Source organism: Chaetodon trifascialis, chromosome 1 (genome assembly GCF_039877785.1).
Source record: "Chaetodon trifascialis isolate fChaTrf1 chromosome 1, fChaTrf1.hap1, whole genome shotgun sequence".
NCBI lineage: Eukaryota > Metazoa > Chordata > Actinopteri > Chaetodontiformes > Chaetodontidae > Chaetodon > Chaetodon trifascialis.
The window spans coordinates 9,496,743-9,523,927 of NC_092056.1; the positions used below are offsets into that span (position 1 = coordinate 9,496,743).

Below are 27,185 nucleotides of genomic sequence, written 5' to 3' on the forward strand. Positions count from 1 at the left end.
AAAAAAAAAAAAAAAAGCACTGCAATGGAAGCGAAGGCGGCCCAGGGACATGACTGAACGCTGGGCAAAAAACATAATAAAAATAAAAAATAAAAAAGTGAACACCGGCCCTCGCGGCCCAAACATCACACCGGCCGACTGGGAATTGTCCCGGTCCTCCCGATTAGCCACTCCGGGCCTGTATAACAACCATGATGCATGTACAACACACAGCACATACGGCAATACCAAAAAATTGTTATAGTTAGTTATAGTTGGATTTTAAACAAATATTGTATTTTGTGGGATTTTCTATCCATGGATTTAAGATGTCCATGGTGTTCTGTTCATACATGCATGAACAGACCCAGTATAATACAGCATACAAGTTTGCTACTTGTATTTCTCCTGTTTTCCTCTGTGCATCACTTGAATATGTTATTGACAGTTCTAAAAAAAAGTTGACAATAAAATGTAGACATCCACTGATCTAATTTAAGGACATGAGGTGGTTACCAGCTCTCACACACACACACACACACACACACACACACACACACACACACACACACACACACACACACACACACACACACACACAAAAAAAAAAAAAGCTTTTGATAGCTTGACAGTTTGAAAGAAAAGGAACCCTTCAGTAGTATAACGTGGTATGTGGTGCGGATCATAACTGATAGGGCTGACATTGTCTCTACCCAGAAATCATGCTTCTGGACGTCTGCCAAAACACATGAATATAGGTGATGAGTGTGCTCCACTGTATTCCCACGTGTAATTGAGCTAATTTTTATTCATAAATGTCTCAAAACCTACATCTGCACGAGCACTTGCCGTTATTTCTGCCATCAAATGCTGGCTGACTTTGTGGTATTATGGACCGGTACATGGCAGCGTATGACGAAAGGATGACCCTGGCAAATGAAAATCATCTTTTAAATTTTAGAGAGGCTTCAGTCCTTTATCACTCATCCAAGAGAATGTGAATCCTTTGTTTGTGGAGGTAAACCCATTTTTCCCCTCAATTTAAGGAGATTATTTTTGAACAACGGAGCATCTAAATTCCAGTCCATTTGCCATTTACATATTTCATCTACATGCTTGCAAATACAGCGTAGACTGAGTGAGCAGCGATTGGACCAAACTATTCAGCACAGTAATGAGTTGACAAACCAGGAAAGAATACATTTGAAGGAGAGAGGTGAGACTGTTTGCTTTTCAAATCCTCCTCATGGTGAATTCTGGGGCTTCCACTGAACCAGTTTCTTAAGGGTGGAGCCTAAAGGCATCATAATAGAGTCCAAAACAAATCCAGATGGAAAAAAATAAATGAGATTAAGCATACAGAAAAAAACGTTGCGCATGAGTGAGTGTATATGGGAGCAGAATTTTCTCAGACACACAGACACTGCGTCTGTGTGTGTCTGTGTTTTACTGCAGTAATTATGACACAACCACTGATATTAAACTTTGCATAAAATGATTCTTGTTCATGTCATATTTTGTTCAAAGCATAAATCATTAATGGTGTGTCTTTAATTTTCACCTCATCTTACCCACCTTTGCCCCATGGAAATGCAGTGATTTTGGCAAAAACTATCATAAAGAATTAATATAATATGTAATGCATGACTGGACAAGACTAGGCATAAAAAATGAACATTAAAATAATTGCAACTGAAATCCATTTTTCCACATCTAATAATAATTGCTGGTTATTTAATGTGCAATGAAAATATTATAACCTGGAAAAATGAACAGTTGGCCTGTTTACCAGTAACTCCAGTGAGTTATAATAAAATATTTGATAATGGTGGAAAGTAGAAACTGGTGGGATCAGTAATTTGGAATGTAGGTTGCAATGCTGACAAAGAAATTACATCCGTGGCTCCTTTTGGCAGGAGCACCAGCACAACAGCTCTCTGGCTTGCATATTGTAGTATTTCCATTTGATTGACAGGTGTGTCATAGCCAGAGACGCACTGGGCAGACCCCCAACTGCCGTTGCCTTTCCTGTCAGAGTGGTTGGTTTGAAGCTGTCTACATGGATTGTCTGGCCAACATGGAGAACATGGTGAATTAGAGAAGTTGACATGGTAAATCAGTGGAGTTGGCTGTGCAGTGCACTGCTGTGAGCCATGCTTTGTATCACCACAGAGGCAGGGTTTCCGGCTATGAGGCATGCTTATCAACCAACAGATGCCAGTGGAGGTATTTGTTTGTGTGCATATTTGTGTTTTTAGGGCTCGAAGTGTCTCCTGTTTAGCGTTCTCAAAGATCAAAAGCAAGTATGGGGCAAAAGACTGAAGCAGCTACTAAAGCAAAGCAAGGTCCAATTGCCATCATTCAAAATTTATATAGAAAGTGATGTTATTTTTGAGTGAATTTTGAGTGTAATGCATGAAAAAAACATGAAGAGTTACATTTAGTTAAGTTATTTTGTCAGACTTCCCATTTCACAGAATTTTATATCTTGGCACATAATATCAATGTAAATCGCCATGCTAATAATTATTGCTTTGTGCAGTGGTGGAAGCAGTAGGCAGATCTACTGATTACTTACTAGTAAACAAATTAAACAAGTAATTTCACAAGAAAAATTTCTCCACTCCAAGTGAAAGTCCTGCTTTCGACATTTCATTTACATACTGCAATATTAGCAGCAAAATGTACTTCAAGTATCAAAATGAAAAGTGCTCCTTGCATCGCACCAAAGTGTATGCAGCATTTTATGTTGTAGCCAATAGAAGTGAAACTCATTTTATCTACTTAATATACAGTTTGGCAGTTCAATCTACAACAAAGCAGCATATTTTGTATACTGACCACATATTTTGAATGTAAAACCTTGCTGCAGTAAGTAGTGACTATAGTTACATATTTCAATACAATATTTGCCTCTGAAATGTGGTGGAGTAGACGTATAAAGCAGCATAAAATGGAAATAGTCAAGCAAGGTGCAAGTACCTCAGAATTGCACTAACTGGAGTAAATGCACTTAGTTACATTCCACCTCTGCCTGTGAGAGGATGTTTAGACATTTTTCTGGCGACAATTACAATGAAAATTGAGGTCCCACTCGCTGTTGCAGAGCTGTTTCCCCGAGGGAACGACTGACTTAACCCACATTATATGTACATCATGAAAAGGATTAAAAGAAAGTGGTCAAAATTCCACCTCATTAAAATTCAGTGGAGGGATTGAATTTGCAGATTCTGTTGTTACTGCAAAAATGGTTAAAATAACATGTGTGTGGTTGAATTAGAAGATATTTAGGTCTTTTTTGGGGGGGGGGGGGGTGGGTCCCATCAACTGTTGCACAAGATAAGATGTGAAAGAAGGCAGACATGAGTGAGCCATAATTTTAAATTGCTTCAGTCACCTGTAGTTCACTCCCCTCGAGGTACCATGGATACTGTGTGTGGAGACTAATAGCATTATGGCAAAGAGGAAACAGAGATATTTTGTGGGGTGTGTGTGTGTGTGTGTGTGTGTGTGTGTGTGTGTGTGTGTGTGTGTGTGTATGTGTGTGTGTGTGTGTGCGTGCGTGCATGAGCAGACAGGGAGGAAGATAGTGACACACAATCTTAGAAAGAGATAGCAAGGTGCAGTGACACAGCAGACAAAGAGTTATCAAGGGAGAGAGAGAAAACTGCAGCGTTTTGATTAAGCCCATCACACTGTGCTCAGACCACGCAGAACACAGACGTCCATGCTTGGCCTTCTCTCGGTGGTCAGAGTTGCTCACTCCCTCTCTGACCTCCCTATAGCCAGGAGCTCTAATCACTGTAAAACCGATTCATTAAAATCTGCTGTTAGTGAGAGGACACACACGCGGGTGAGCAAATGGACCACAGCCAATTATGTGATTCCCTGCCAGTTAGAAAGAGATTTAGGCATTAAGTATCTCTGAGGAGGGAGACAGCGATCACTACAGCAGATCTGCACATTATTAAAGGGTTAGGAAGTTTGTCTGTGTGTGTGTGTGTGTGTGTGTGTGTGTGTGTGTGTGTGTGTGTGTGTGTGTGTGTCCTCCGTTTGTATAATAAGTACATGCAATATGTAGAGTATGATGAAGGTCGACTCTCTATGGCTTGCACATGCTGAGGCAGAGTGATAGAACCTGAAAACAAAAACTGCCTAAGAAATAGCTGTAGAAATTAAAACAAAAAGTAAGGTAGTATGACAAATACAATTTTCAAGCGCATAAATGCCTCCCTGCATAAGCAAACGTGAACACAAAGTTTCCAGAGAGATAATAGACGAGTGATGAGTGCAGATGTTTTCAAATGAAGGATAGAGTTGTTATAAAAACCGTAATCACACCTGACAAGTAATCTTAAAATTTGAAATGTAGTTTGAGGTCGCAAGTGATTTCCATTCGTATCCCTGCTACAAAGCAATATCCACACAGAAAATGCTTTCTGTTGGCTGTGTTTGATTCTTCAGTGTGATAGGTAAAGGGCTAAATTAGAGGCCTGTGGCCAGATCCAACCGCCTGGAGAAACCAAGGAGCAGCAACAATCAGGACTTGATCTCGGTCTGAGTTCCACGTTGGGTCCAACTGAAATTGTCATTTAATGTTTCAGGCCTTAAGCAGAACAGCCTGATAACGCAGAGACACATCAGTTTACTTGTCATGAGGAGCACTACTCATCCTGTGGGAATGGCTGTATACTGTCCACCTGGGGAAGGCAGCTGTCTACAGTGAGAAAATAACTCAGATGATGTCATCCAGGTTATTACCAATTGGGCTTGAGACGAGCAAAACTCAGGACGGACTCAGAATGTGGAGTTTGGCAGGCAGGGAGGGTCCTATCGCTATCCAGCTTCATTATGGGAAATGTATCTATCTAGTGTCAACAATGAGAAATTATTTTTGCATCTATTGTTGCTCACAAAACGTGTGTATCCTTGAGGTCTAACAGATGTTTTGTTCCTCATAAAGCTGATGGAGTCAAATATCATTAACATCAGTGTTTATTGGCTTGCAGTCTTCTTCCCTGACTCTGCTGGCGCTTTGCCACATACTTGGCGTTACCAACACCTCTAGATCAGAGGAATAGTGTGACACCTGTGTACAGTCAAAATTTGGGCCTTTATAGAAGTTCCATAGCATTATTAGAGGCATTATTATAGCCTTTAATACAGGTGCAATGCTTCATTGAGTGTGGCCTCTACATTTTAGAGGATTGTATTGTAACCAAGACGCAGGCATGCCTTTTCACCCTAGGCTCTATAACATTAAGAGATGTGTCTTTTGTCCTTCTACAATGACAATCAGTGTTTCTTTCACCCCACCTTGCACCATGTGTTCTATAGCATTTATAAAAATGTATGTGCTGTAATACAACAATAGAATATGCCAAGAGCCAGGGTGAAAAGTTTCCATATAAACTCTCTATTTGAAGAGAACTACAGACCAAACTCCATTAAAAAATTGTGATGTTTAATGACTGCTAACAGATCTGCAAAGGTGAAGAGGATACCATTGTGTATAAAGGCTTTATTTATTCTTGGTTTTATTTGGGAAACTTGGTATGTAACTGCATAATCCATGGAGCAACATCTTATTTTAATAAAACTAGAACTTAGTTTTCAAATGTAAAGGTCAGTTAACAATAACATAAGTAATTATACATTCCTGCTGCCCATCACTGTATGAGAATTATGTTACTGAAAAGAGTTGGGGGAATAAAAGAAGAACCAACTCAAAGGTAAGCTAAATGAAAAAAAAAAGTTATTGTGTTGGGGGAAACATTCATCTCATCCTTGGTAGTGTTGGTGCAGTGTTTCTTTGTCTGCATCAGTCCCATTTGGCATGTACTGAGGTTGTATATCTGTCACATCTGTGACAATGACCAAAAATGAATTTATGATAGTAATACAGCAGATGCAACGTGTTATATTTACACTGTTATACTATTACATTTTCTTTAACACTTAACTGTTCATGCTGTTGCTGTAAAACATTTGATAAAACTGAAAATTAAATCATTATTTATTAAGATAAAGGACATGATGTGATTGCAATTACATGTCAACGAGGACATTGACAGACATCCTGCTCTATGCAGAATTAAAGCAAATCAAAGGCATTATGTTGGCTAAAAGAAAGCATAAACTCTTTTCTAAACCTGCGTGCATTTACCATTTGCATTACAGCTGTTCAGGCTTGTGACCTTTCAGGTTGAAACCTGCACGTTTATCTCAGGTCTGCGTAAGAGAAGTAATGTTTGGTTGAGTTATATCTTACCTCTGCATTGCATCTATTCTTTTCCTCTGCATTATTATGTAAAAGACTTTGAAAATATCCAAATCACATTTGATTGTTCAAGGGTGCCACATGTTCCACTTCACAATATGGACTTGTTACAAAAAATTAGGAGAATTAGAAGACTGGCAGCCTCTAAAGCTTTATACGCAGCATTTCACATCCCTGCGCTCCAGGGTTGGATTTCATGGATGATATGCCGGATCACACAAAGAAAACTGCTTTATGGCACATAACAGAGGGAGAGCCTGAGACCTGCAGCTTTTAAAATTTATTGTAATAGCAGATGGTGGAACAAGTGAAAGGTTGATGGCAAAATCACATCCAACATTCCATCTAACAGCCCATTTAAAGTCCAACCGAACTTAATTTCTTCCCAAAGGCCTTGAAAACTTGGATCTGTGATTTCTTTCACTTTTATTTTCTCTTGTTACCTTTAGGGCATAAGAAATTTGTCTAAAGTGTGAAGCAGAATCAATACTGCAATATCAAGTGAACCTCTGTTAAACATCCAACTGTATTTTCTCTGACTGGCAATTCCGAGCTTTCACTGTGCAGAGCTGAGAACAGATCAAGCTTTTGAAAGATATTGTGGATGCCATTTAAGTTTTAACCCTAGTCGAAAATTAGTAGCACATAAAGTTATAACACACAAAGTATGCTTCCAAAGCACAACACTGATTGGTTGTTACCACCTCCCAAAACCTGCTCCAGATATATCAAATTCATCAAAAAGCATCTGCATCTTTCTTTACGCTGTGAATCCAACTTTTCACCCTAACAGTAATAATAGTGTTCAACGCAGTCATCGACAGCACTGCTTACCTACTAAATCTGTTCTCTCTCACCCTGCATAACCCTTGATCCTTAAAATCCTGCAGGTTTACACTGGCTGCAAACCTCGGTGACACTGACAGGAACCATTGAGTTAACGGACTTAAGCTCGCCTGCGAGCGACTTAGGCCGGGAGATAATCTATCTGGACCATTAGCTTTGCTGTCACACCAGACTTCATGTAATTCCCTGACAGTAGAGATTGACCAGAGAAGATAACATCTGATGTCTTTGTGTTATTAATGGTTGATTACCTTATGTGGCCCAACTCTTAACTCATTTGAATCCCCTCAAATATTATTTCTTATCACTTTGTGATTTATCACTGGCTGATCTTGGCCCTAGGTTGATTCTTTCAGGTTCACTGATGATTTACATATTCATGAGGAGAAGGTTCATTGCAACCCACAGATGAAGCTGGCAGATGCTCCTTTGATACAAGCAAGTGTTTTAATTACATTAAATTAGGTATGAAGGATGTTAACAAGATATGTACTTATCCGTGATATATAAAAATGACAAATATTTCATTTTAACCTTCAGTATCTTAAAGGAGCTTCAAAGGTTAAAAAATGACATTGCATCATTTATTAGTTGCACTGCGTATCAGCTTCTGCTCTGTCATTGTTTGAGTTCTGTGGCAGCATTTCTGTTATGATGACATTGTTTCGTGCCACTGCCCTCTATTTTGCATGAAAATGAGAAACAGAGACAGAATTAAGTACATATACATGAGGTAATGGACAATGTGTTGGGATTATGCAGCTGCAAAAATATGATCGAAAGAGCTAAAATATAACCGCTAATTATAAGTTCAGATCAAGAAATGCTGTGTTCAAGACTAACAAGAACACCTTTTTCTTAAACTTGCCTAAAATAGATCTCCAGTTCACAATTAATACATTTCCATGCACAAAATAATCTGATTTCACATCACAGAATACACACTGGCAGTAATTGTTATGTATCGTTTTGCTCTGATATTCTTATAAACAATCTGATTAATGAACAGTGCAATATAAACTAGCATATCTTATCACGGAACATAACAGAATGTTCCCAACATTTTTCATTTGATAGATAATGCAGGTTGGATCTAATTGAATCTCATTCCACTAAATAAAGGAACATGGATATCAAATAATGCATGCACACTGGGTTACTGGGTGACAAAATGTTATTTCAGTATGACTAATACACATTGATTCAATACAAATATGTCTACTGTCTGGCTTGCTGTTTCCTGTATCCTGTGCAAGCATTCTGTTATCTACTGAGCTTACTTATGTTTGACTAATCAGAGACATAAACACTGTGGAAGGGAATGCATTTGATAATAAGAATGAATGATAACAAATGTAAGCTTAACCAGTCTTTGGATGAAAAGACATTTAAAGTATTCTACAGTTTGCATTCAGAGACTTCATGTTCTGGTCTTTACACTGTGTATCTACATGCAAACTATCTCTAAAACCAATTTTAAGGGTCTTTCACAATGCACATTCAAAATTAACAATGCAAAGATGAGGGGCACTGACATGGCTGAAGAAAACAAATGGGAGGCTTTTCTTCTCAAATGATTTACTGGAACCATACTACTTCATGCTCAGATAAAGGTGCAGTCTTTAGAGAGCCAAGAATGTTTTGTTGAGTGTTGATTTTGTTTAGAAATGTCCTGCAACCAAAACAGCTTGGGAAGGAAGACCTCAGAAACCAAAGTAAATCAGCTCAGTCGGAAATTCAAAATGCAGCTCGGTAAAATGATACATCACCTCAATCTTCCTCCAACTTTACCTTGATGTCAACACGGAAAACATATCACACATCCAAACCCAAAATGACAGCAATGTTTCCAATCTGGATTACTTCACTTTTGTTAAACTTTCTCAAGGCATCCAATTCTCACCGGTAAACATGGAAAGTACTAAGACAGTCAGCTTCCTGGTAGATCCATCAGAATACTACAGACATCTTATGTTATGAAGACCATGAAACCATAAAAATAAAGCTATAAACTACCCATTCGTCTTCCCAAAGTGGTGCAGAGCAAAATGAGGAATTCACCTGAATGCAGAGTAAGTTCTCATCAGAATGGGGAGCCGGATGAAGAAAACTGAGGGACTGATCTTTTTTTTTAATCGAGGTGAGGCTCTGTTTCAGTTCAAGATAGTAAGAAAAGATATATACAATCATCCCCACAGATGGACATCCTTTTACCTGACCCGAGGCAGGAAAAAGAAATGCATGGATGGGATTTTTGTTACAATTGTTGTGCTTATTGCAATGGGTTTTGACAGCTCCGTTGAATAAAATGTGGCTGACAGACATCCACATAGTGAAATATCTCTATCTGTTTGTTGGTTGTGGCCAGTGGCAACTCTTGATAACACTTAAACGTTCAGTGTTTATATTACTACCACAGGGATGTGTCAGGATTGTCAAATTTGAGCCAAAAAACTATTTCCTATTAACCATCATGACTTCTGGTTGTTAAATCCACTGAAAAACTGGCTGCACCAATAAAGAAATGAAGGCTTACGTCTGCTACGTCCATCATACAAGTCCCACAATTCCTCAAAGTGCTGACAAAAATGGATACTTTCTCACTCTGTCAGCTGTAACGCTCTCTGAACATAAACATTCTCAAACAGCATTCAGCATGCTGACAGACACACATCTATGAATCTTTTCAACCAGTTGATGAAATTTTAATTGACTATCAGTGTCTTATGGTAAGGCTTTTGTCTGAGCCCCGTTGAGTATCCGCCTTACATTTGGCACCCGACTGTGTCTACTAGTGTCTGATAAGAAAAACCGCAGAACAAAACAACTGCTTCCAGTGGCAATTTCACAGTGATATTATTACCATTTCATGATTTGACACAGTTATTTTTGAGAGGGAGATAGAGAAGAACATTAGCAGAGACAAGGTGGGAGCACACATGGCTCAGAGGACCTTTTTTTAATATGTAAATGAATACAAGAGATACACTACAATAAATGGACATTCAATAGAGTTCAGTGACAGTCGTGGCTACTTCTGTTTATTAAGGCTGGAGGACGGTAAAGGACATGCAAGGAAGATTTTATATATCCAGTAATACAAATACGCTATTATCTCTCTGGTACAATCACAGGCACAGCAGGCCACTGGCAAGTACACAGACTTCTGCTGCTTTTTCCAGACTTCAACCTGCAGAACACTGTGGAACATTTTGGCTGCTTGGCAGAATACAGTCTGTTGGTTGGTTCCATGCGTGTACTTATGATGTGCTCTTCAGATGGTCTTTTGAAAATGAGTAAGGGGTAATTAGTACAGGTGATACTGCATGAAAGACATTTTGAAGATGCTGCACGCAATTAACAATGGAGTCGTTTTAGGTTTCAGATGGTTATTTAGCTTATCTGTTTAGCACTTCTTTAAGAGTCTAAAAACCCGTTAGTTGCACATAAAGGCTGTGCTGCTCCGTACTTCCAACCGGATTAAAGTGGTTTGAACTGACAATGTCATTCCTGGAGCCCTGCAATCTTGCTAATGTTGCTAAAATGGCCAAAAGTTGGCACAGAAAAAGAGAAGTTGCCATTCAGTTTACATGTACACTGTGTCCTACCTGAAGGCTGTACAGGATTCAATCTTGTGAGTCAGTATTTTTCAAGTTGGTAAAAACCCCATCAGGAAGGAAGTAATGTAAGGCACTCAGCGCAGGAGGTTAGAGAATAATGTCTCTCATTCTTGTTGCCCTCATTCAATATTGCTCATACAGTGTGGCAGCAAACAGCCTTTCCCTTTGTAACTCATATTCACAAATTGGCTACCATGGATTTAGGCTACTTACTGTAGATTCCTTCAGCTGTTCTGCCCCTCATTGTCCAGAGTTAGATTTAATAGGGTGGGGTAGAGTGTGTCTGAAGGTGGTCATACGCCTTGTAAATTGGACTTATTCGGGTGAGAGCATTGCTCGGCCTCAAGGGGGAATGCTCAGTTGACTTAAGCACAGTACTTTTACTTCAACAGCTTCATCAAGTCACTGAGCTCTTTTGAAGCAGAGCAGCAGTTCCACAATGAACAAAGAACTTTTTACTCGATGGAGAAATAAAGACAGAGGCAGATAGATAGAGACATACAGGCAGACAGAAAATGTCGAAAATGTGTTGTGCAAGGATGGTCCTGGAGCTCTGTAAGAGAGCTGTCACTTGCTACTCTGACAATGAAACAGAAGCTATGCTTCTATCAATCCTTCTCTCAGTGGATTCAGTAAGATCACCTGCCTTCCCTTCTTGGTTGTGTTTAAAATGAAGAATATATATAAGGTTTGGTTTTAAAGATTTGTTTTGGATTGGAAAAAAGGATGAGCTGTTTTGCAACACTGTCCATAGTGCCACACAACCCACAAAAAAAGATGCTATTCAGCATGTTTATTTAGTCAATAAGAAATTGTTTTCATGGCCATGACATATGGTACATCTGTTTGGTAAAGAGACCCAGTTCATAAAACAGCTTTAAGTCTAAAGGAAATGGTGGATTCAACTGTGGTATGAAATACTAAGTCAGAGGGGTAAAGAATAATAAGTAAAAATGCATACGTCTGTCTTTTAGATGGCCATGGAACAACAATATCTGCAGAGTTTAATCCAAAGATGTTGTTCAGGAGTGAGCAAAAACTACTGTCTGCAAGGTCAGAGGTCAGAAAAGTACACAACAGAGTGACCAGGAGAAATCCATGTGATCTCAGGGAAAAGTGCTGCTCTGCAACAACTTTCTTCTCCTTTTGTACATGGCTCCTTTGGGAGAACTCCCTGGGTAACAGTATTCTGAGGCCAGAAGCACGGGCAGACCCCTAGTGAGCTGAAGTCCCACACTTGAGAGATGAACGGTGCACTTATAGAATAGATGGAGGGCGAAGGAGAAAAATAAGAAAGAAGAAAAATATATTGGTTTGGGTAGTTAATAGGTAGGAAACAGCTCTTAAAACAGATGAAATGTTTGTTTGGTATTGCAGCCTGTTTCATCAGAAAAACTGACATCTCTATCACCTCGATCTCATTTCAGCATCTTAGAACAGAAGTAATTTCAGCTGTGCAGTAATGGCAGAGAATTGTTTTGTTAATGCATTCACTGTGTTCTCTGGACGACCTGCAGCATTCTGCCTTCTTGTCGCCGCACTCCAGATTCATAAAATCTGCTTATTACAGTTCTGCCACAAGTCCAGCTGAATTCCTTGAAGCCATTAGCGGTCGTTGAGAATGGTTTGGGCCGGCCTCAGCATCGACTGTAATGACAAGGCCAGGGTGCCAGGGAGAATCAATGCTTCTCTGAGGCTCAAGAATGAAACTGTAACAGCAAGACTGGCCCCATTGAGTGCAGGTCCGCCGTCTTTTTCAACCACTTAATTGATCAAGGTTTTATTTATCTTGTCACAAGACTTTAACCTAATTTGTTTTCCATTCACTCACAAAGCACCTTCATTGAATAACCGTGTTAACAGTCCACAGTATTGCGTTTATTTTCTTCCTCCCTCTCTGAACACACTTTAGGTATTGTGTCTGTGCTAATTTATATGTAGCAGGGGCACTTTTAAAATTGTGTAATTAATTAACATATCAGACATAATCTTTATATTAATTTTTGCTGGCACACACACACACACACACACACACACACACACACACACACACATATACACAGTAGGTTTTTCATTAGAGAATATTTTCTTTGTATGTGTTTTAATACAGCAGAGGGAGTGGAGGGGCGGAGGGCTGAGATGAATTCCTTTCTCTTTGTTCTTTCTGAACAAAGCAGAGGTGCATCATATCCTTTTTACTCTGCAACTATGCAAAGATGTCCTTGTAATTGGGTGATATTTTTTACTGCAATACCCGCTGCATGCATTTCCATTACATTTCTGTCATAAAATACCCTCCTCACTGTCGTCAACTTAAATGGAATGTCAATACTTAGTGTGTGGAATTGGGAGCGTGGAAATGGGCTTAACACTGGGACCCATAAACATAAAGTTTAATGCTGCCACCAAAGGAAGGGCCAATCACGGCACAGCTTTGCAAATCAAAGAATAATAATCGCAGATTTTCTCTCCCAGCCATCTCAACAGCTTAATATAAATAAGTTAGTAGCACCCTCTTGTGCACTCTCATTTTCTAATCACCACCACTTTCCTTCCCTTCATTCCATTTTCCTTTGCGTTGGGCACTGTGCCTTTCCTTGGATCCACACTGCACAATTCTCCACCCCCACCCCTGTTGTACATTCCTTTCATGTGAGAAAAAAAAAAAAAAATAATGTAGGCCTATTGTTCAGTGAGTGTTCAGTCCAGGAAAACATGAAGCGGGCCAAAATGTAAAGAAAACACAACAGAAAAATCAAATTATTCGGTATGGAGTGGGGACTGGAATGTGGAATAAGAGACAGCGCTGCTCAGCTGATCCCCGTCTGATGTCCAGAGGGAGATTCCCCACACAAGACCACTTTATGGCCTCATTTGAATTACCACAGCTCTGACTGTAAGTCAGCAGGCTGCTAAGAAGGAAAAAGCCCTGCCAGCACAGGGCGATTATGGCCATAATATATTAACCCATACTGGGCAATTTCCAGAGACAAGTCAGATGATGCTCTGATTGATTTTATGATGCTGTAAGTGTTAACTATTAACACAACGATAAGTGGAATATGGTCATTGTATATATCATCTGGTCAGAAGACAGTGCTCTCCATTTGCCAGTTTTATCATTGCCAACCTCACATCCCTTTTATAATAAAACTTTTTTGTATTTAAGATCTTGTGTTAATAGATTAATGCGATTAGCTGATGAATAAACACCTAAATGGATAAGTAAATAAATAATGATTGCAGTGCTGCCTGAGTGAGTCATCCACATAATATACAAAGTATTGTTTTTCCCTCTTGAGACTTACCACCAGTCACAAGATAAACATCGTGTTTTTTTCTTAGCAGTATACACACACAACACTCGTTGAGAAACGAATGTTGTCTTGTGATGTCAAGGAAGAGTGCATACAGTGGTATCTCCAAGGTAATTAAACAGAACTAAAGGTCTGCTGTGACTGGGAAGGCTTGGCAGGGCTAGACTAATGGGAAAGCTGATTAAAGCGTGTTTCATCCCCCTAATGAAACTCATCCTCTAAGCCCACAGCATACAGACAAGTTCAACACAATAGTTTTACAGGTCCATAGAGACTTTGACCACGATGACATTATTCTCACCTTTACATTTTGGTCATTTTCTTTAGGGTTACTAAAGTGAGCAACACTAATTGTTTCTGATAAAAATGAACTTTTTAACTGGAGAGGTACCACAATACTGGAACCTATAGTTTATATTTATTTTCAATTGGTAGATGTTTTAGTCCGCAGCAACTTAAAGGAAGTGAATTTAACCCCCATAGGAAAAGTCCCATCACAAAAAAACATCTAAGAGCATGTTCAGTGCTAAATTATAAATGCTTAGATTTTATAGAAGCACTCATCTGTAGAAAACACTTTTTGGACATAGAGAAACAGACGCTATTTGGCAAAAGCAGCCCTCTAATTTCATGAGGATGTTCATGGCTGAGCTTTGTGCTGACAAAATCACATGGTTGCCGAATGTTTTCCTGCTGGTGCCCATTTGGCATTTTGGTGACTCACTATGAACTTGACTGTGTTAAATTCCAAAGGTAGGCGCAGTACGTAGGATGGTGGCTCAGTGGTTAGCACTGCCATTTCACAGCAAAAGGCTTCTGGATGCGAATCCATGTGGTAAACTGCAAACACTAAACTGCCCACAGACATGAATAACATTGTCTGTTCATGTGTGCTAGCCCTGTAACAGCATGGCAACCTTCCCAGTCTCTTTCTTGCCCTGTGTGTGCTGGAATAGGCTCCAAACCCAACTAACCCTGCACAGGTGAAGCCGGTACAAACATGTAGGTGTGAAGGTTTTCTGGAAGATTTGAGCTTGTATTGCTCAGATAGTTACACCTGCACTCACTGCAGAAAAGATATTATCCAAAATATGCTTCCTGTTTGTATGTATTGCATGTATAAGCGTGTTTGTGGCATGAATGGTTGTTACCTAACAAAAGATGTGGAGCAGAATGTGTCAAATGAGAACTGTGGAAGTGTCAGCACCCTCTGACGAAGCCAGGAAATGGCTGGTTGATGCAACTTCTTGTTATCAAACTACCCCTGCTGTCCACCACCAGTGTTGAGTGGCACTTTCTCTAGTATCATTTAACCTGTTCTTGAATTGAGCAGTGGTTTCTCAGGGACATAAACAACACAGCAAATGTGTGACTGTATCCTCCCACGCGAATATAGGGTGCCATATATTCACTTGTCATGATGCTGCATCTCCCACACAAGGAGATCAGTTTCTTTTTGGGAGGGGCTTTTTTTCCCGGACTGCTGTGATGTAACTGGTCATGACGGATGGCAGTCCCACCCACACCAACTGAAAATGTATTCCTCAACCCCTGTTCCACTGCAGCACAGATGTGCAACATGCCTCCGGCCACAAAATTGTTGTGGGATGTGGGATCCTCCATCAGTCATGCCACCCTCTGTCTCTTCAGCCTCTCTAATGGCTTAATTAGAGGTATAAAAATATCCCTGAATGTATATGTGATATGTTTTGTTGAGGTGTGTACTTACATTATTCCAAATGTTTCCTATTATGTTCAAAACCAGAGAAATGCACAATTTTAACCACAGTAAAAATACCTCTAATTTGGTCGCCTGTCAGTGGCATCATGTCCCTTTATCCCCTCTAGTTGCAATAACTTCCAATGGAACACCAGAAGATATGTCAGAGAGTGAGGAAGGAAGTCAGCTGAGGTGACTAAACTGTAACGTGGATAAAACATTGATACATTAAATCAGTGGTCAACATGATTTATGTCTGAATCACATCAGGTAGATTTTCATCAGCAATGGTGGCTGTTTAAGAATGAAGACCACGACTCTCATGATGTTCAAAACATCAGCAAGCTACGCCTTTGTTACTGTTTTGATTGCGAGTCCTCTAGCAGCAGAAATTACATACTGTGCATTTAAAATGGGAACAATACATGGCTGTTTACCATTTATCAGTTGGTTTTATTTATATTTTATTGCCTGACAGTTCAAATCAGGAAGATCTAATATCAATTTTGATGTTGATAAAACACAAAATATCAATGCAATAGTAAACTCCTTAGATTTCTCTGTGCTCCCTTAACTTTAATCATCTGTTTATCTTCTGCTGCCACATTTCGATCCAAAAATGTTCTACTTTTGCCATTTCAGGTAATGGAAAGTATGCTGATACCTCATGTCACTGGCAGCACTCAATCAATCTCAATAACCTGTTTTATTCATGCACCTTATTTTTGTTGTCAGTGTTGACAGTATCGCACACTGCAACCGAGGATTTACCATGATAACTGTGACATTGCTGAGTGAAAAATGATCAATTATAATGTTGCCAACTTTCACTTCCCCTCTCTCTGTCACTTATCACACTGGTGATAAATGGCCAGGTACTAATAAATAATCTCACATTCTAGGTGGTTTAAGGAGAAGGACTACCATTAATTAGAGTGACAGACAAGTGGAATATATTAAGAGGATGCAATGATAGAAAGGTACTGAGTATTGCTCTACCATTTTTGCTATTTCCCTCATTGTTGCTAAATATTTAAACGTGTGAGGGAAACTCTTGTGGTTAGAATTTCTTCTTACAATGGTTTGCACATTTTTGGTAATGCTCAGACTACACTGGCAGTAAGTGGACACAGCTCAGTAAGATTAACAGCAACCTACAGGATACAAATACTGTACATTTACAAATTTTGGTATGGTATTGATGTTTTGGGTTTCTCACCTTTTAAATAAAAAAAATATTAACAACGCTGACTGCGAGAACAGCAATATATGGTGTTTTCCCCCCCTTGCCTTCTGTGCCTTTGCAAAGCTCTTCCTATAGCGTAGAACATAAATGGACGAGCCCTAAGCATTCTTTCCTGTCCTTGAGCTAAATCAAGCCATTCATAGCAGTGCAACAGATGTTACTTAATGTCAGAGCCAGACGCCTACACCCCCCTAATGTGAGCCTGGCAAGCAAATTCTTATTTAGCCAACTAAATTAGGTAGTATCTTTGAAATGTTAAACTGATCATCCATACATTTATGTTACAACATTTTTGCCGTTAGCGTGTTAGATTCAAAACTAAACCTAACCTAATATTGCGTTTTGTTTTAGCTGACACCTTGTGTCCAATCCACCATCGATTTCAATACAGTGCTGCGTAGTTAAATATGAATGTTTTCTGAATGATGACTGCAACCTTGCTGCATAAGTAACATCACAATTGACCCAAAGGAGGATGCAGCCATTCTACAAAAAGGCTGTGGGGGACCTGCCCTGCCAATATTTTGGAAATTTGTGGTAAGTAGAAAATATCTATATGTTTTTAATGTTTGATATGTCATTAAAGAAACTTTTTAGGTAAGAGGACAGCCTGTTGGACACAGAAGAACCATACATTTTACAATGAGGAACCAAAAAAAATGCAATGCAATATAATCTAATACATCTCTGCAATAGATCCAGTGTTTGTGAAGCCTAAAATACTCTATACCTGTCTGGATTGCATTAGCATGGTGCTGTTTTACCTTAACAATAAAGTTTGAGGGGGTGATGATCTGAATACAGCTGATTTATCATACACTCACTTCGATGTTACATGGTTGGTTGATGATATTTTCACTACATGAGTCAACAACCTTACAAAGGACACACTAAATGCTCTGCCATCTTTGCTGTAGTTTCTAAGTGATAACTGCAGATCTGACACATATCTGTGTACCCATCTTTAAATGACAGTAGTCAGTATTTTGCAGTAGTGGTTGTTTGCCTGATAGTCATGGTCATATTTAATAACTACATTGTTACTTAATTGAGATCTTGCATTTGCTCTTTTTTACAGGCTACACAACAAGGAAACTGGCTTGTGGGAGGTTGAAGTTGGGGGCAGGGGGGTGATGGTAAAGAGGATAAACTCCATCGCTGAAAAATATACTACTCTTTGTACATGTTTGAAACTAACTTTGCTTATTTTGTCTGGTTAATTTATTTTCAAGCTGATTCTACAAATTTGTATGTCTTGCAATGATGTACTTTTCATCAATAAGAAGTAGCTGTAGCTTATTGTTTGGGATTTCCCATTAGAACTGCAGAGTTAATAAATCACACTTACATTTTAAGTACATGTCCTTTGTATTATTTTCCTTCATAAATGTATTACCTTGGGGAACGAGACATAATGTACGAGGTACCTGCACACTGAAATTTGATCCCCCTTTTAACATTGACATTTCATCTCCACCCTGCTGTTCACTGAGAGCAATGTTTCAACCAAGGATGAAAAATATTTGCCTCATTAATTATTCTATTAATTTTCTGCTGAGACAACTGTCAAGAGATGATAGTGATGTATCTGGTTGGATTGTACAGTACATTTCCATCTACTCAGGTCTGCATACAGTTAATTATATTGCTATAAATATAGTAACTGGGCCTGTCCTATGTACATAAAAATAAGTGAACTTCAAATTTAAATGTGTGTGCATGTGTACTGGTGGGGATTGTAGCTGTTTATTTGTTTATGTTTGTGTGGAAACAGTTTCATGCCAATGACAGCAGACAGCCTGACAGACTGACGGGCATGTTGCCATTCAACATAGTTAAGCCTAACACAGCATCAATAAAAAGTCTCCACCTGTGTTGCATAGCTAAATAAAGCTGCGAGAAGTTAATACATTGGTAGCCAAGCTGTAAACAGATAAATAACTGAGAATTATTGCAAGTGAGTCGACTATTTTTAGGAGACAGAAAACTGTCTTAAATAAGCAACTTTGGTGAACAATATGGCCTGTGCTGATAAGAAGCAGAAGTTGGATGCTATATAGTGCTGCTGCCCAGATAACCCATTCCCTTCTTTCTCTGCTTCTGCTCTGTGTTGTTGTTGGTCATCTGGAAGTCAGTTAAAGACAGTGATTTATGCCTTGGGCTTCATGCAGCATAGCCTCATTACACACAGCCATTTTGAGAATCAGCAGATAATTACAGTATACATCATAGACCTCATGGGGCCCAGCAGATTCAGTCTATTCCACTGGTGTGTCATTTAGGCCATAGGGCCTCAGGAATGGAAAACTGGATGCTAACCTCATTTGGAATATAATTTGCTCTTCACTTTACAGGGATTTTTGTTGAAAATTCATTGTGGAATGTTGAATTGGCATTTTTTAATTGCTCTACTGTGAATATTCATTAAAGTTAATGATTTCTTGCTGATGGTATATCTCCATTCAGTAAAGACAGTACAGAGTCAAGCTCATTTGAGGGCAGTAAAATAGGTGTGATAAAAATGATGATTTAGATTTTTTTTTGTAATCTTTTACACTGTGATCGTGTTTACTTTTCTTTGCACCTTCTCTGAGTGAATAATAATTCAGTTTGTGAGTTTTCTTCTACAATTACTTGTACAGGTGACAAGCAAATCAAAGCTAAGCAAGTAATCCTAACACATTTTTTTTTTCAATCTTCCATGAAGGGAACATTAACTCGTGCCCGAACTGAACTGAACCCTGAATATCTGGACCTCCGTCCGCGAGCCGAGCTGAACCCTGAATATTGGACCCCTTGCACCCCTTTAGTGAGTACTGATGGTGCCATTTCTCACTAAATGATCACCATAGATTCAAGTCATTACTTTCAATAAGCTCTAATTAGGCAATATTGTACAGCAGTTTTACTTCAACATCTCACGCATTGGCATGTTAAGCTCGGTTATGATTTGTTAGATGCAGTATCATTTTCCCTTTCATGACTCCATCCATGCTTAGGCATTCTTCTATGTGGGCCACTGCACTGAAGCAGACTCTGCTTTCTTCATATTCCCTCCTTCCTCCCTATACAATGTTTAAGTATATTTTGCCTCTTAGTTACTGTGACATATTATACTTACAACATCATTAAATTCAGGGCCTAATGTGATGCTAATATCCATGCCATTTTTTACTTGAGTAATAAGTATTTGTCTCATTACCTCCATGCTTAGAAAACACAGTGCTTGATAGTCATCTGGGGGTTGGAGGAGGTTTGCTTGTGTTGCTGTGCTTGCACACTGGTGAATCTTAATGATGTCAGTTTTTCTTAGTCTCTGTTATCATCTACAGTATGTCAACATGAGGAGGGTTTCTTGTAAACTAGGAGTCTCACCATACTCTGCCTCCATTGTAAACTGCAATGGCAAGTCTATTTATTTTTGTCCTTTCATGATGCAGGAATAATATGCTGTCTGCGAATCCCCTACTCATAATTGTGTGTTATATACAGCGGTAGATGGAGATTCTTCTGTTGAAGATGCTCTCTCTACAGTAGTACATCTTTTTACTATCTGTCTGTCTATATTTCTATATTTATCTATATCCATCTATTCTTTGTGGTGTCTGCATTGTGTGCATGGAGGGTTCCACTGGAAAACTGGAACCATGAGGTGTCTTTATCTGACCTGAAAGTCTTTTAATGAAACCACAGACAGATACTGATTTGAATTAGTTGTTGTCAATAGTGCCCCTCTATGTCAGCCATGTGTGTGCCCCCTTATTATGAACATACGTTACAATGCTGCTGCTCTCATGTTATTGCTGAACTACAGTTGAGTGATTGTAAAGTATAAAAACGAAGGAAAATATGCTGAACCACTCTAGTTAATTCAAGCTGAAAAATGTCGATCCTTCCATATGCCAACATACTGTACAGCTTACAAAGTCTTCATCAGTGCATTTGATGGTGCATCTCATATTTCATGAGGGCTTTGTGGACTTGATATAATCGTGTTTTTGTGGCTACTTAAGGACTTATAACAGTTATATAACATTTTGTTTTTCAAATCATTATCTAGTAGTTATCTTGTCATTAGTTGTAGTCTCAGTTTTCCCTTCATTAAACATTTATCACCTGTTGTGCACCCGTGGGTCCACCACCAGCAAAGACAGAACACTAACAAGACAGAGGTATAGATGTCCCGCCTACCCAAACTCTCCTGGGCAGGGATCACATCCTCAGGCACAGCTCTGTGTTGTCTACTGATTTTATTGTAGTAGCTAGAGTCAGCACAACTGGTGAAATATCTGTAAAACTATTGAAAACATTTCCTGAGCATGACACTTGACCCCTCAGATCATTGTAAAAGTCACTGAGAGCTGCGTAAAGTTGTTATTTGTCATTCTCATGTGGAGATAGCTGATACAGAGTGAGAGATAGACGTGCACGCATTGTGGAGTGGAAAGCCGTTAGAAACTTCTTTCTGTGTACGCTCTGGGTGAGAAGCATTCTTCGAAATAAATGGACTGCCCTGTTTGAATACTTCATCGCTTGTTTAATACATCCATGGCTGCGAGCACAATATGCCTTTTGACCTCTGCCTGCCATATTCTCCGGCCGCTCCACACAATCACACATACTCTCCTCAGGCCCTGTTTAAGCTTACAGCTTACAGTATACAGGGCACAGAGTGAAGGCAAGCACTGCACAATCAAACCGTAATGCTCCGCTGCCAGCCTGATCTACACTCTAGTGTTGAGAAACTGATGTCCTAAGACTCGCTTTTTCCCTCCTCTTCTCTGTCTTATTCCTCTCCCCAGTCTTATGCATCAGAATGCTTATTAAAGCCGTATAGATACAGTAGATCAACATGTAAATATCTCAGATAGTATCCCCTTGGATCTCCCTTAATGTCCACAAAGCTTCTTGTAGACATTGTTCCTACATTTGTGCAATTTCTTCCAAAGGCAACCACACTGGTGATTTAAATAAACAGGAACATTTCCTTTTGTTTAAAGTCTGATGAATGATCTAGTCCAGCAGTAACACAGACGCTCATATCACTTATACAAATATGTCGTTGCAGCTTCTCTTAGTACATCAGACTTCATGTTAAGTTCCATTAACAAATGCTACTTTTATCTTTACTATGAGACATCTTTATTTTATTGACCTGAGACATATTCCCCAAACATATAATGGCTGAGGGACCTGTAATATGAAACATGAGAAAGTCTATGTTTTCTGTCTCCCTAAAGCTTATAAAGTCAATATTTGGACTTTAGCCTGATTTAATGAACAGAATTTCTCAGAGATCTCTCCCAAGCTGTATTCAGTGGGAGATCTCTCTGGCTTCGTTAAATCACTGTGCTGTTTGCTTATTGGGCCTCACCGGACTAAAGAAGTTCAAAGACAAACACACGCATGCGCACACACACGTACACACGCACACACAAATGCATACACACTCACTCACCATCACCACAGAGGAGGCCCCTTTCTTCCAGCCCAAGAGGGAATGATGACTCTCATTATCGCCTCAAAGCAAGATGGCCACAGTGCCCCTACTCAGCAGTCCTATTAAGTTACCAGACAGCTTTATTGTATTGGTGTTCGATAATTTCCTTTCCTCTGTCATTCGGAGTGCATCAGGGAGTTGCTGTATGGTGAGGGCGGGGTTGGGAGAGTGGCAAGAACTAACGTGAAAAGGCACAGCTGGCTGAAATGATTCCCTCCCATGGCTGGTGAGACTTTGGACTGACTGCTGAGCAGTCCACACAGACACGCTCATTAACTGTTTAACCTTATGGATTAATCATATGGAAAGGAATGGAGGCTTGAGTTTATCATGTACATTAGTGACATTACACACAACAAATTCATCCTTCAGACTAGCTGATTTGCAGCAGGATAAATGCATTAAGAAACTGGAAAAGTCACCTTGTAGACTGCATATGTCCCATTGATTTATTGGGAGTTTTTCACTCTGTGGTCCCCAGACTCATAGGGATCAATGTATATATTGCCATTTATATCTATTACTAGTGTCTTGAACACAGGAGTTTCCATATGTATTATAATATTGGCGTGGAGAGTATCCAAAACAATCAAAGCTGTGTGCCCACATGGATGTTCCCTTTCTTATTCACACCGTCAAATAAGACTACATTACGATATAGGAAGAATTAATTTAGCTCACGCTCCTTCTTTTCTGTGTTAAAAAAGACAGCTGTCACAAGTAACAAATGACTGGTCGATTCTTTACAGCTTTACAGCATCTTGTAAATCATTTAGATGTGCATGTTCTTGTTTTTCACAGGTTGCTGTTTAAAAAACATTATGTTCAGCTGCAAATTGAGACTAACAACAATTATTAAGACTCGGCTATTTCAGGAGGGAAAGCAGATGTATGAAGTTGAAAAAAACATCTGAACCCAGTTAAGATTAGGGAGTCCAGAGAGGCAGATGTGCCATCTGAGGTAACAGTGAAGAGAAGGTAGACCAACTTTCATGTTGTTCAGCTCCTTTGAGTTTGCAGGTTTAATTGGCTTTGATTGCAGACCCTTTCATGGCAGCTGGAATTGAATATTTGATAATTAATATATTAAATATTAGATATTTCCTCACTGAAGAAAATGTGGTTGTAAAAATGAAGAGAATGGAAAGCTTGCCGACTACTATTAGATACTTTTTTTGCACTGCTTAGATGGGAATTATGTAGAGTGCATTTACCGTTGCACTGTAAAAGATGAAATAGCAAGTATGTGGTTTTACTTGTTGAAGTAGTTCCTGGAAAATAGTGTCCTGATTCACACAGTAACTTTGCAGTTTTGTGAGATTCTACCATATCAAGGTGGCATTAGGTATGTTGTCAGAAACAATCCTTATAGGTGTCATTTTGGAAGCTGAAGTTAGACAATGAAGAATGCAGCTACGTTGTTTACACATCAGGTAAATGCATTACTTCAGAAAATATATTTGTTGACCAAGCCAGGGAATCACATTAGCAAAATACTACTTACGGCTGTTAATGTTGACAGTGTTTGGACTTTTGAAGAGACTGAGATGGAGTGCTAAATCATATTTGGGTATGCACTGAGACAACAAAGGAGACTTTAGGGGGTTTGGAAATGCAATAGCCAGTAACAACAGGATTCCCATGCAGCAGCTGTGAATGAGCTACAACTCTTTGGATTGTTCCTTCAGGGTAAATTTTCAGATACTGACTTTTTCACTGCGTTTTTTTTTGCAAGATATAGAACTATAAGTGTGTTTAAACCTTTCAAAAGTTTGGCCCAACATAAGCATTAACGTTAAAGTTGAAAATCTTTAACTAAATCATGATACCTCAGACACCAGTATGAGGGCGTCAGTTCAAAACAACTTATGCATTATGGAAGTGGTTTCTAGTGTTTAACATAATTAAAGGTCAATGTTTCACATAGTGAAAGGCCATATTTGCCACATCACTCATCTAATTTTGGCACCAAATGTATGATGCATCTTGCAGCTGATTGGCCCACGTGGTGCTTATATTAGTCATAGTGTATGGTTTGACCTGTTTCCTTACTATTGCTGCTTTTTAATATTCCATGTTTGTTGGGCTCTGGATATGAATATTTTGCAAACCAGAAGCAGTCGAAGCATTTTCTTTTTGTTCTACTTTCTTTTCAGAGGTCGTGTTTTTGATCTCTCACAGTAACTGTTACTATTTACAAAAATAATGAACGATTCAGAATCATTTCGAAGCTCTAAAATGAATTTACTCCTCAAGAAATTAACGAAAACACATTTATCCCCTGCTATTTCTGTATTTAGCACTTTGGATCTTTGAGAAAACATTTCTTTTGAATTTTTTACACATACAATTACTCTCCTTGAGCCTTTCCTCTGAATTGTGCCTTGCAGCACAGCATGCAACAAGCCTCTGTTAACATTTTGAATAGCCTTCTAGGAATCAAGTAAAATAAATCGCCTTTCTAGACCACAGTAGCCTTTGTACAGCGATGTTATTTCTCCAATAAAGCTTTTTTGTTCAGATTTGTAAACTGCTGCATGTTCTACAGGCTCGGTTGACAGGAAAACTTTACAGTGAGATTCAACTGCGATCCTAAGAGAGGTGCAGTTGTCATTGTGAGTGTTTGCCTGAGAATACGTCTCAATCAGGTATGGGAGAGAAATGCTCCACGGACTGCAGAGTGGAAAAATGTGATAAAACCAGAGAGAAGAGGAACGGCCTGAGGTGATATTACTTTATATGAAACCAGTTCTGCTCTATTCTGAAATTCCAAATGATATTGCCTCTATACATTACTCTGCTTTAGTCAGCCTTTCTGCCTCTTCAGCAATCATACTGAATTCATGGTGAGAAACATTTCTGTAATTTCATGTTATGGTAAGGCACAAGCTAGCTAAAAGAACTGAAATTATGCCAAGAAGTTCTGCCTTGGGAAATCATAATTTGTTTACATCCAGCAATTACTAAATAATACAAGCAGTCTGAAAAGAAGGTAGAATTTTCAGTTGTCTTTTCCTTTTTTTTCCTCAGAAATGCAAATTGCACAACAACCACGCACACACACACTTCTCCTCTCATTGCTTTTAATACTCCTCTTATCCAACGCCCTCATCATCAGTGTTGCTCCTTACATTACATGGATGACTCTAGCTGTTCAACACACACTGAAACCATCAGTGAAACCCGTGAGGGTGGATTCACACACTCTCCTGACAGATTTCTGCATTGTGGTGTTTACTGGAGACAGACACAATGTTTAATCCATGAATGCTTGCACTGTGTCGGTGTCATCCTCCGCAGGAGTTGGAAAACGTGTGACAAGTTTTCATATCCCACTGCTTCTACCATTAACTCTTGGTTTGGATTTCATTTTATACCTGTGTTTGGAGTGTTTCGGAGCTTTCTGTTTGTGTGTTATTTCAGAAGGGGCCAATTAATGACAGATAATGTGAATAAAATGGAAGCTTGCTAACTAGACTTAGTAAAGCATTGTGGTGGGGCTTCCTGTCTAAAATCAGAGGGTAGTAGTGAAGTCAGGAGTAATGGCAATGACCTGGATTAAGCTGCAGTGGTTTTGTATGACACACTACTTACTCTTCTTACTGTTCGACTTTCTCTGAAGGTCAGTTTGGCCATTAGCTAGATCAGCCTAACACTGTGTGCCCCACCTCTCCACTCCAATTCTTCTCATCTCCCCTCTCCACACTTCTCCCCTCCTCTCCATGGTCTGAAGAGAGATGTGACAGGGCTAAATTTATCTTCACAGAAACCAAAGCTAAGATGTTAAAAGAGAACTCCTGCCAGCGTGGTAACTGACTGCTGACCGTGATCAACTTCACCTTTGCGAGGTGTCTGTCAAAATAGCATGTGTCCATTTCTCCTCTACCCTTCTCTCCATCTTTCTCTCTTTTTTTTATCATGCTCCTCAACTCAATCCTCCCATCCCCTGTTTTATTAACAACGGAGCTGGTGGCTTGTGATAACTGGTCACTCCTCCAGGCGTTGAAAGGCAAGGACACTCTATTATCCTAGCTAGATGGATGGGTTGAAATATTGCCTGCAAGTGGTAGAGCCTGCCAAATCCTCCAGTCTTAAAACCCCTTTGTCTCTGACAAGGAGGAACATTAGTGAGAGGGCCAGGTTCTTGGATAGGGATACGCTTCTCTGAATACAACATGGAGAGAGTAGGGCAGACACAATTTGACACCGACGTGCATGTGTGGAAAGTAATCCAGAAATTGCATAATGTCTTTGTTTGCCCTATATTAAAGAAACATGCATGAAAAACATCCATTCCTGTGAGTAGCTAGTGTACTGGGTAACATACGGATGTGTGCATGTGTATGACAAAGAGCGAATACTTTGTATACATTAAAATGATTAACATGGGGCAGGTAGACAGCCGGTCAGCCAGACAGCAGGTTCATATATTAATTAGCATCCTCATTATCAGCAACCTTTACCTCACAACAGTTGCAGACTTGTTTGACCCTCTGTGTCTTTGCCAATTCATTTAGGAATATGTAGCCCCTTTGCAAATGGCAAGAGTCAGTAGTTCATGCATCTTAAAATAAGCTGTGAGAAACATGTTGTGTTTTAGCATATCTGTGTTCATGTTTTGGCAGGCTGTTAGTCTTTACAGATATAATGAGCGATAACAAAAACCCTGCCATGCTT

The 27,185-nt window shown here is 39.3% G+C and overlaps 1 protein-coding gene across 5 annotated transcripts in view; it reads left to right on the plus strand.

The window, feature by feature from the left end:
• The window catches only part of LOC139349512 (protocadherin-9), a 197,734-nt gene that overhangs the window by 36,881 nt on the left and 133,668 nt on the right, over nucleotides 1-27,185 (plus strand). For 3 of the 5 annotated variants that reach the window (XM_070990431.1, XM_070990670.1, XM_070990512.1), the window contains one exon: nucleotides 19,716-19,817. The exons of the other annotated variants lie outside the window; for them this stretch is intronic. In XM_070990431.1, the coding sequence (XP_070846532.1) occupies nucleotides 19,716-19,817 (102 nt within the window). The remainder of the gene's footprint in view (nucleotides 1-19,715; nucleotides 19,818-27,185) is intronic. 5 annotated transcript variants of the gene reach the window in all.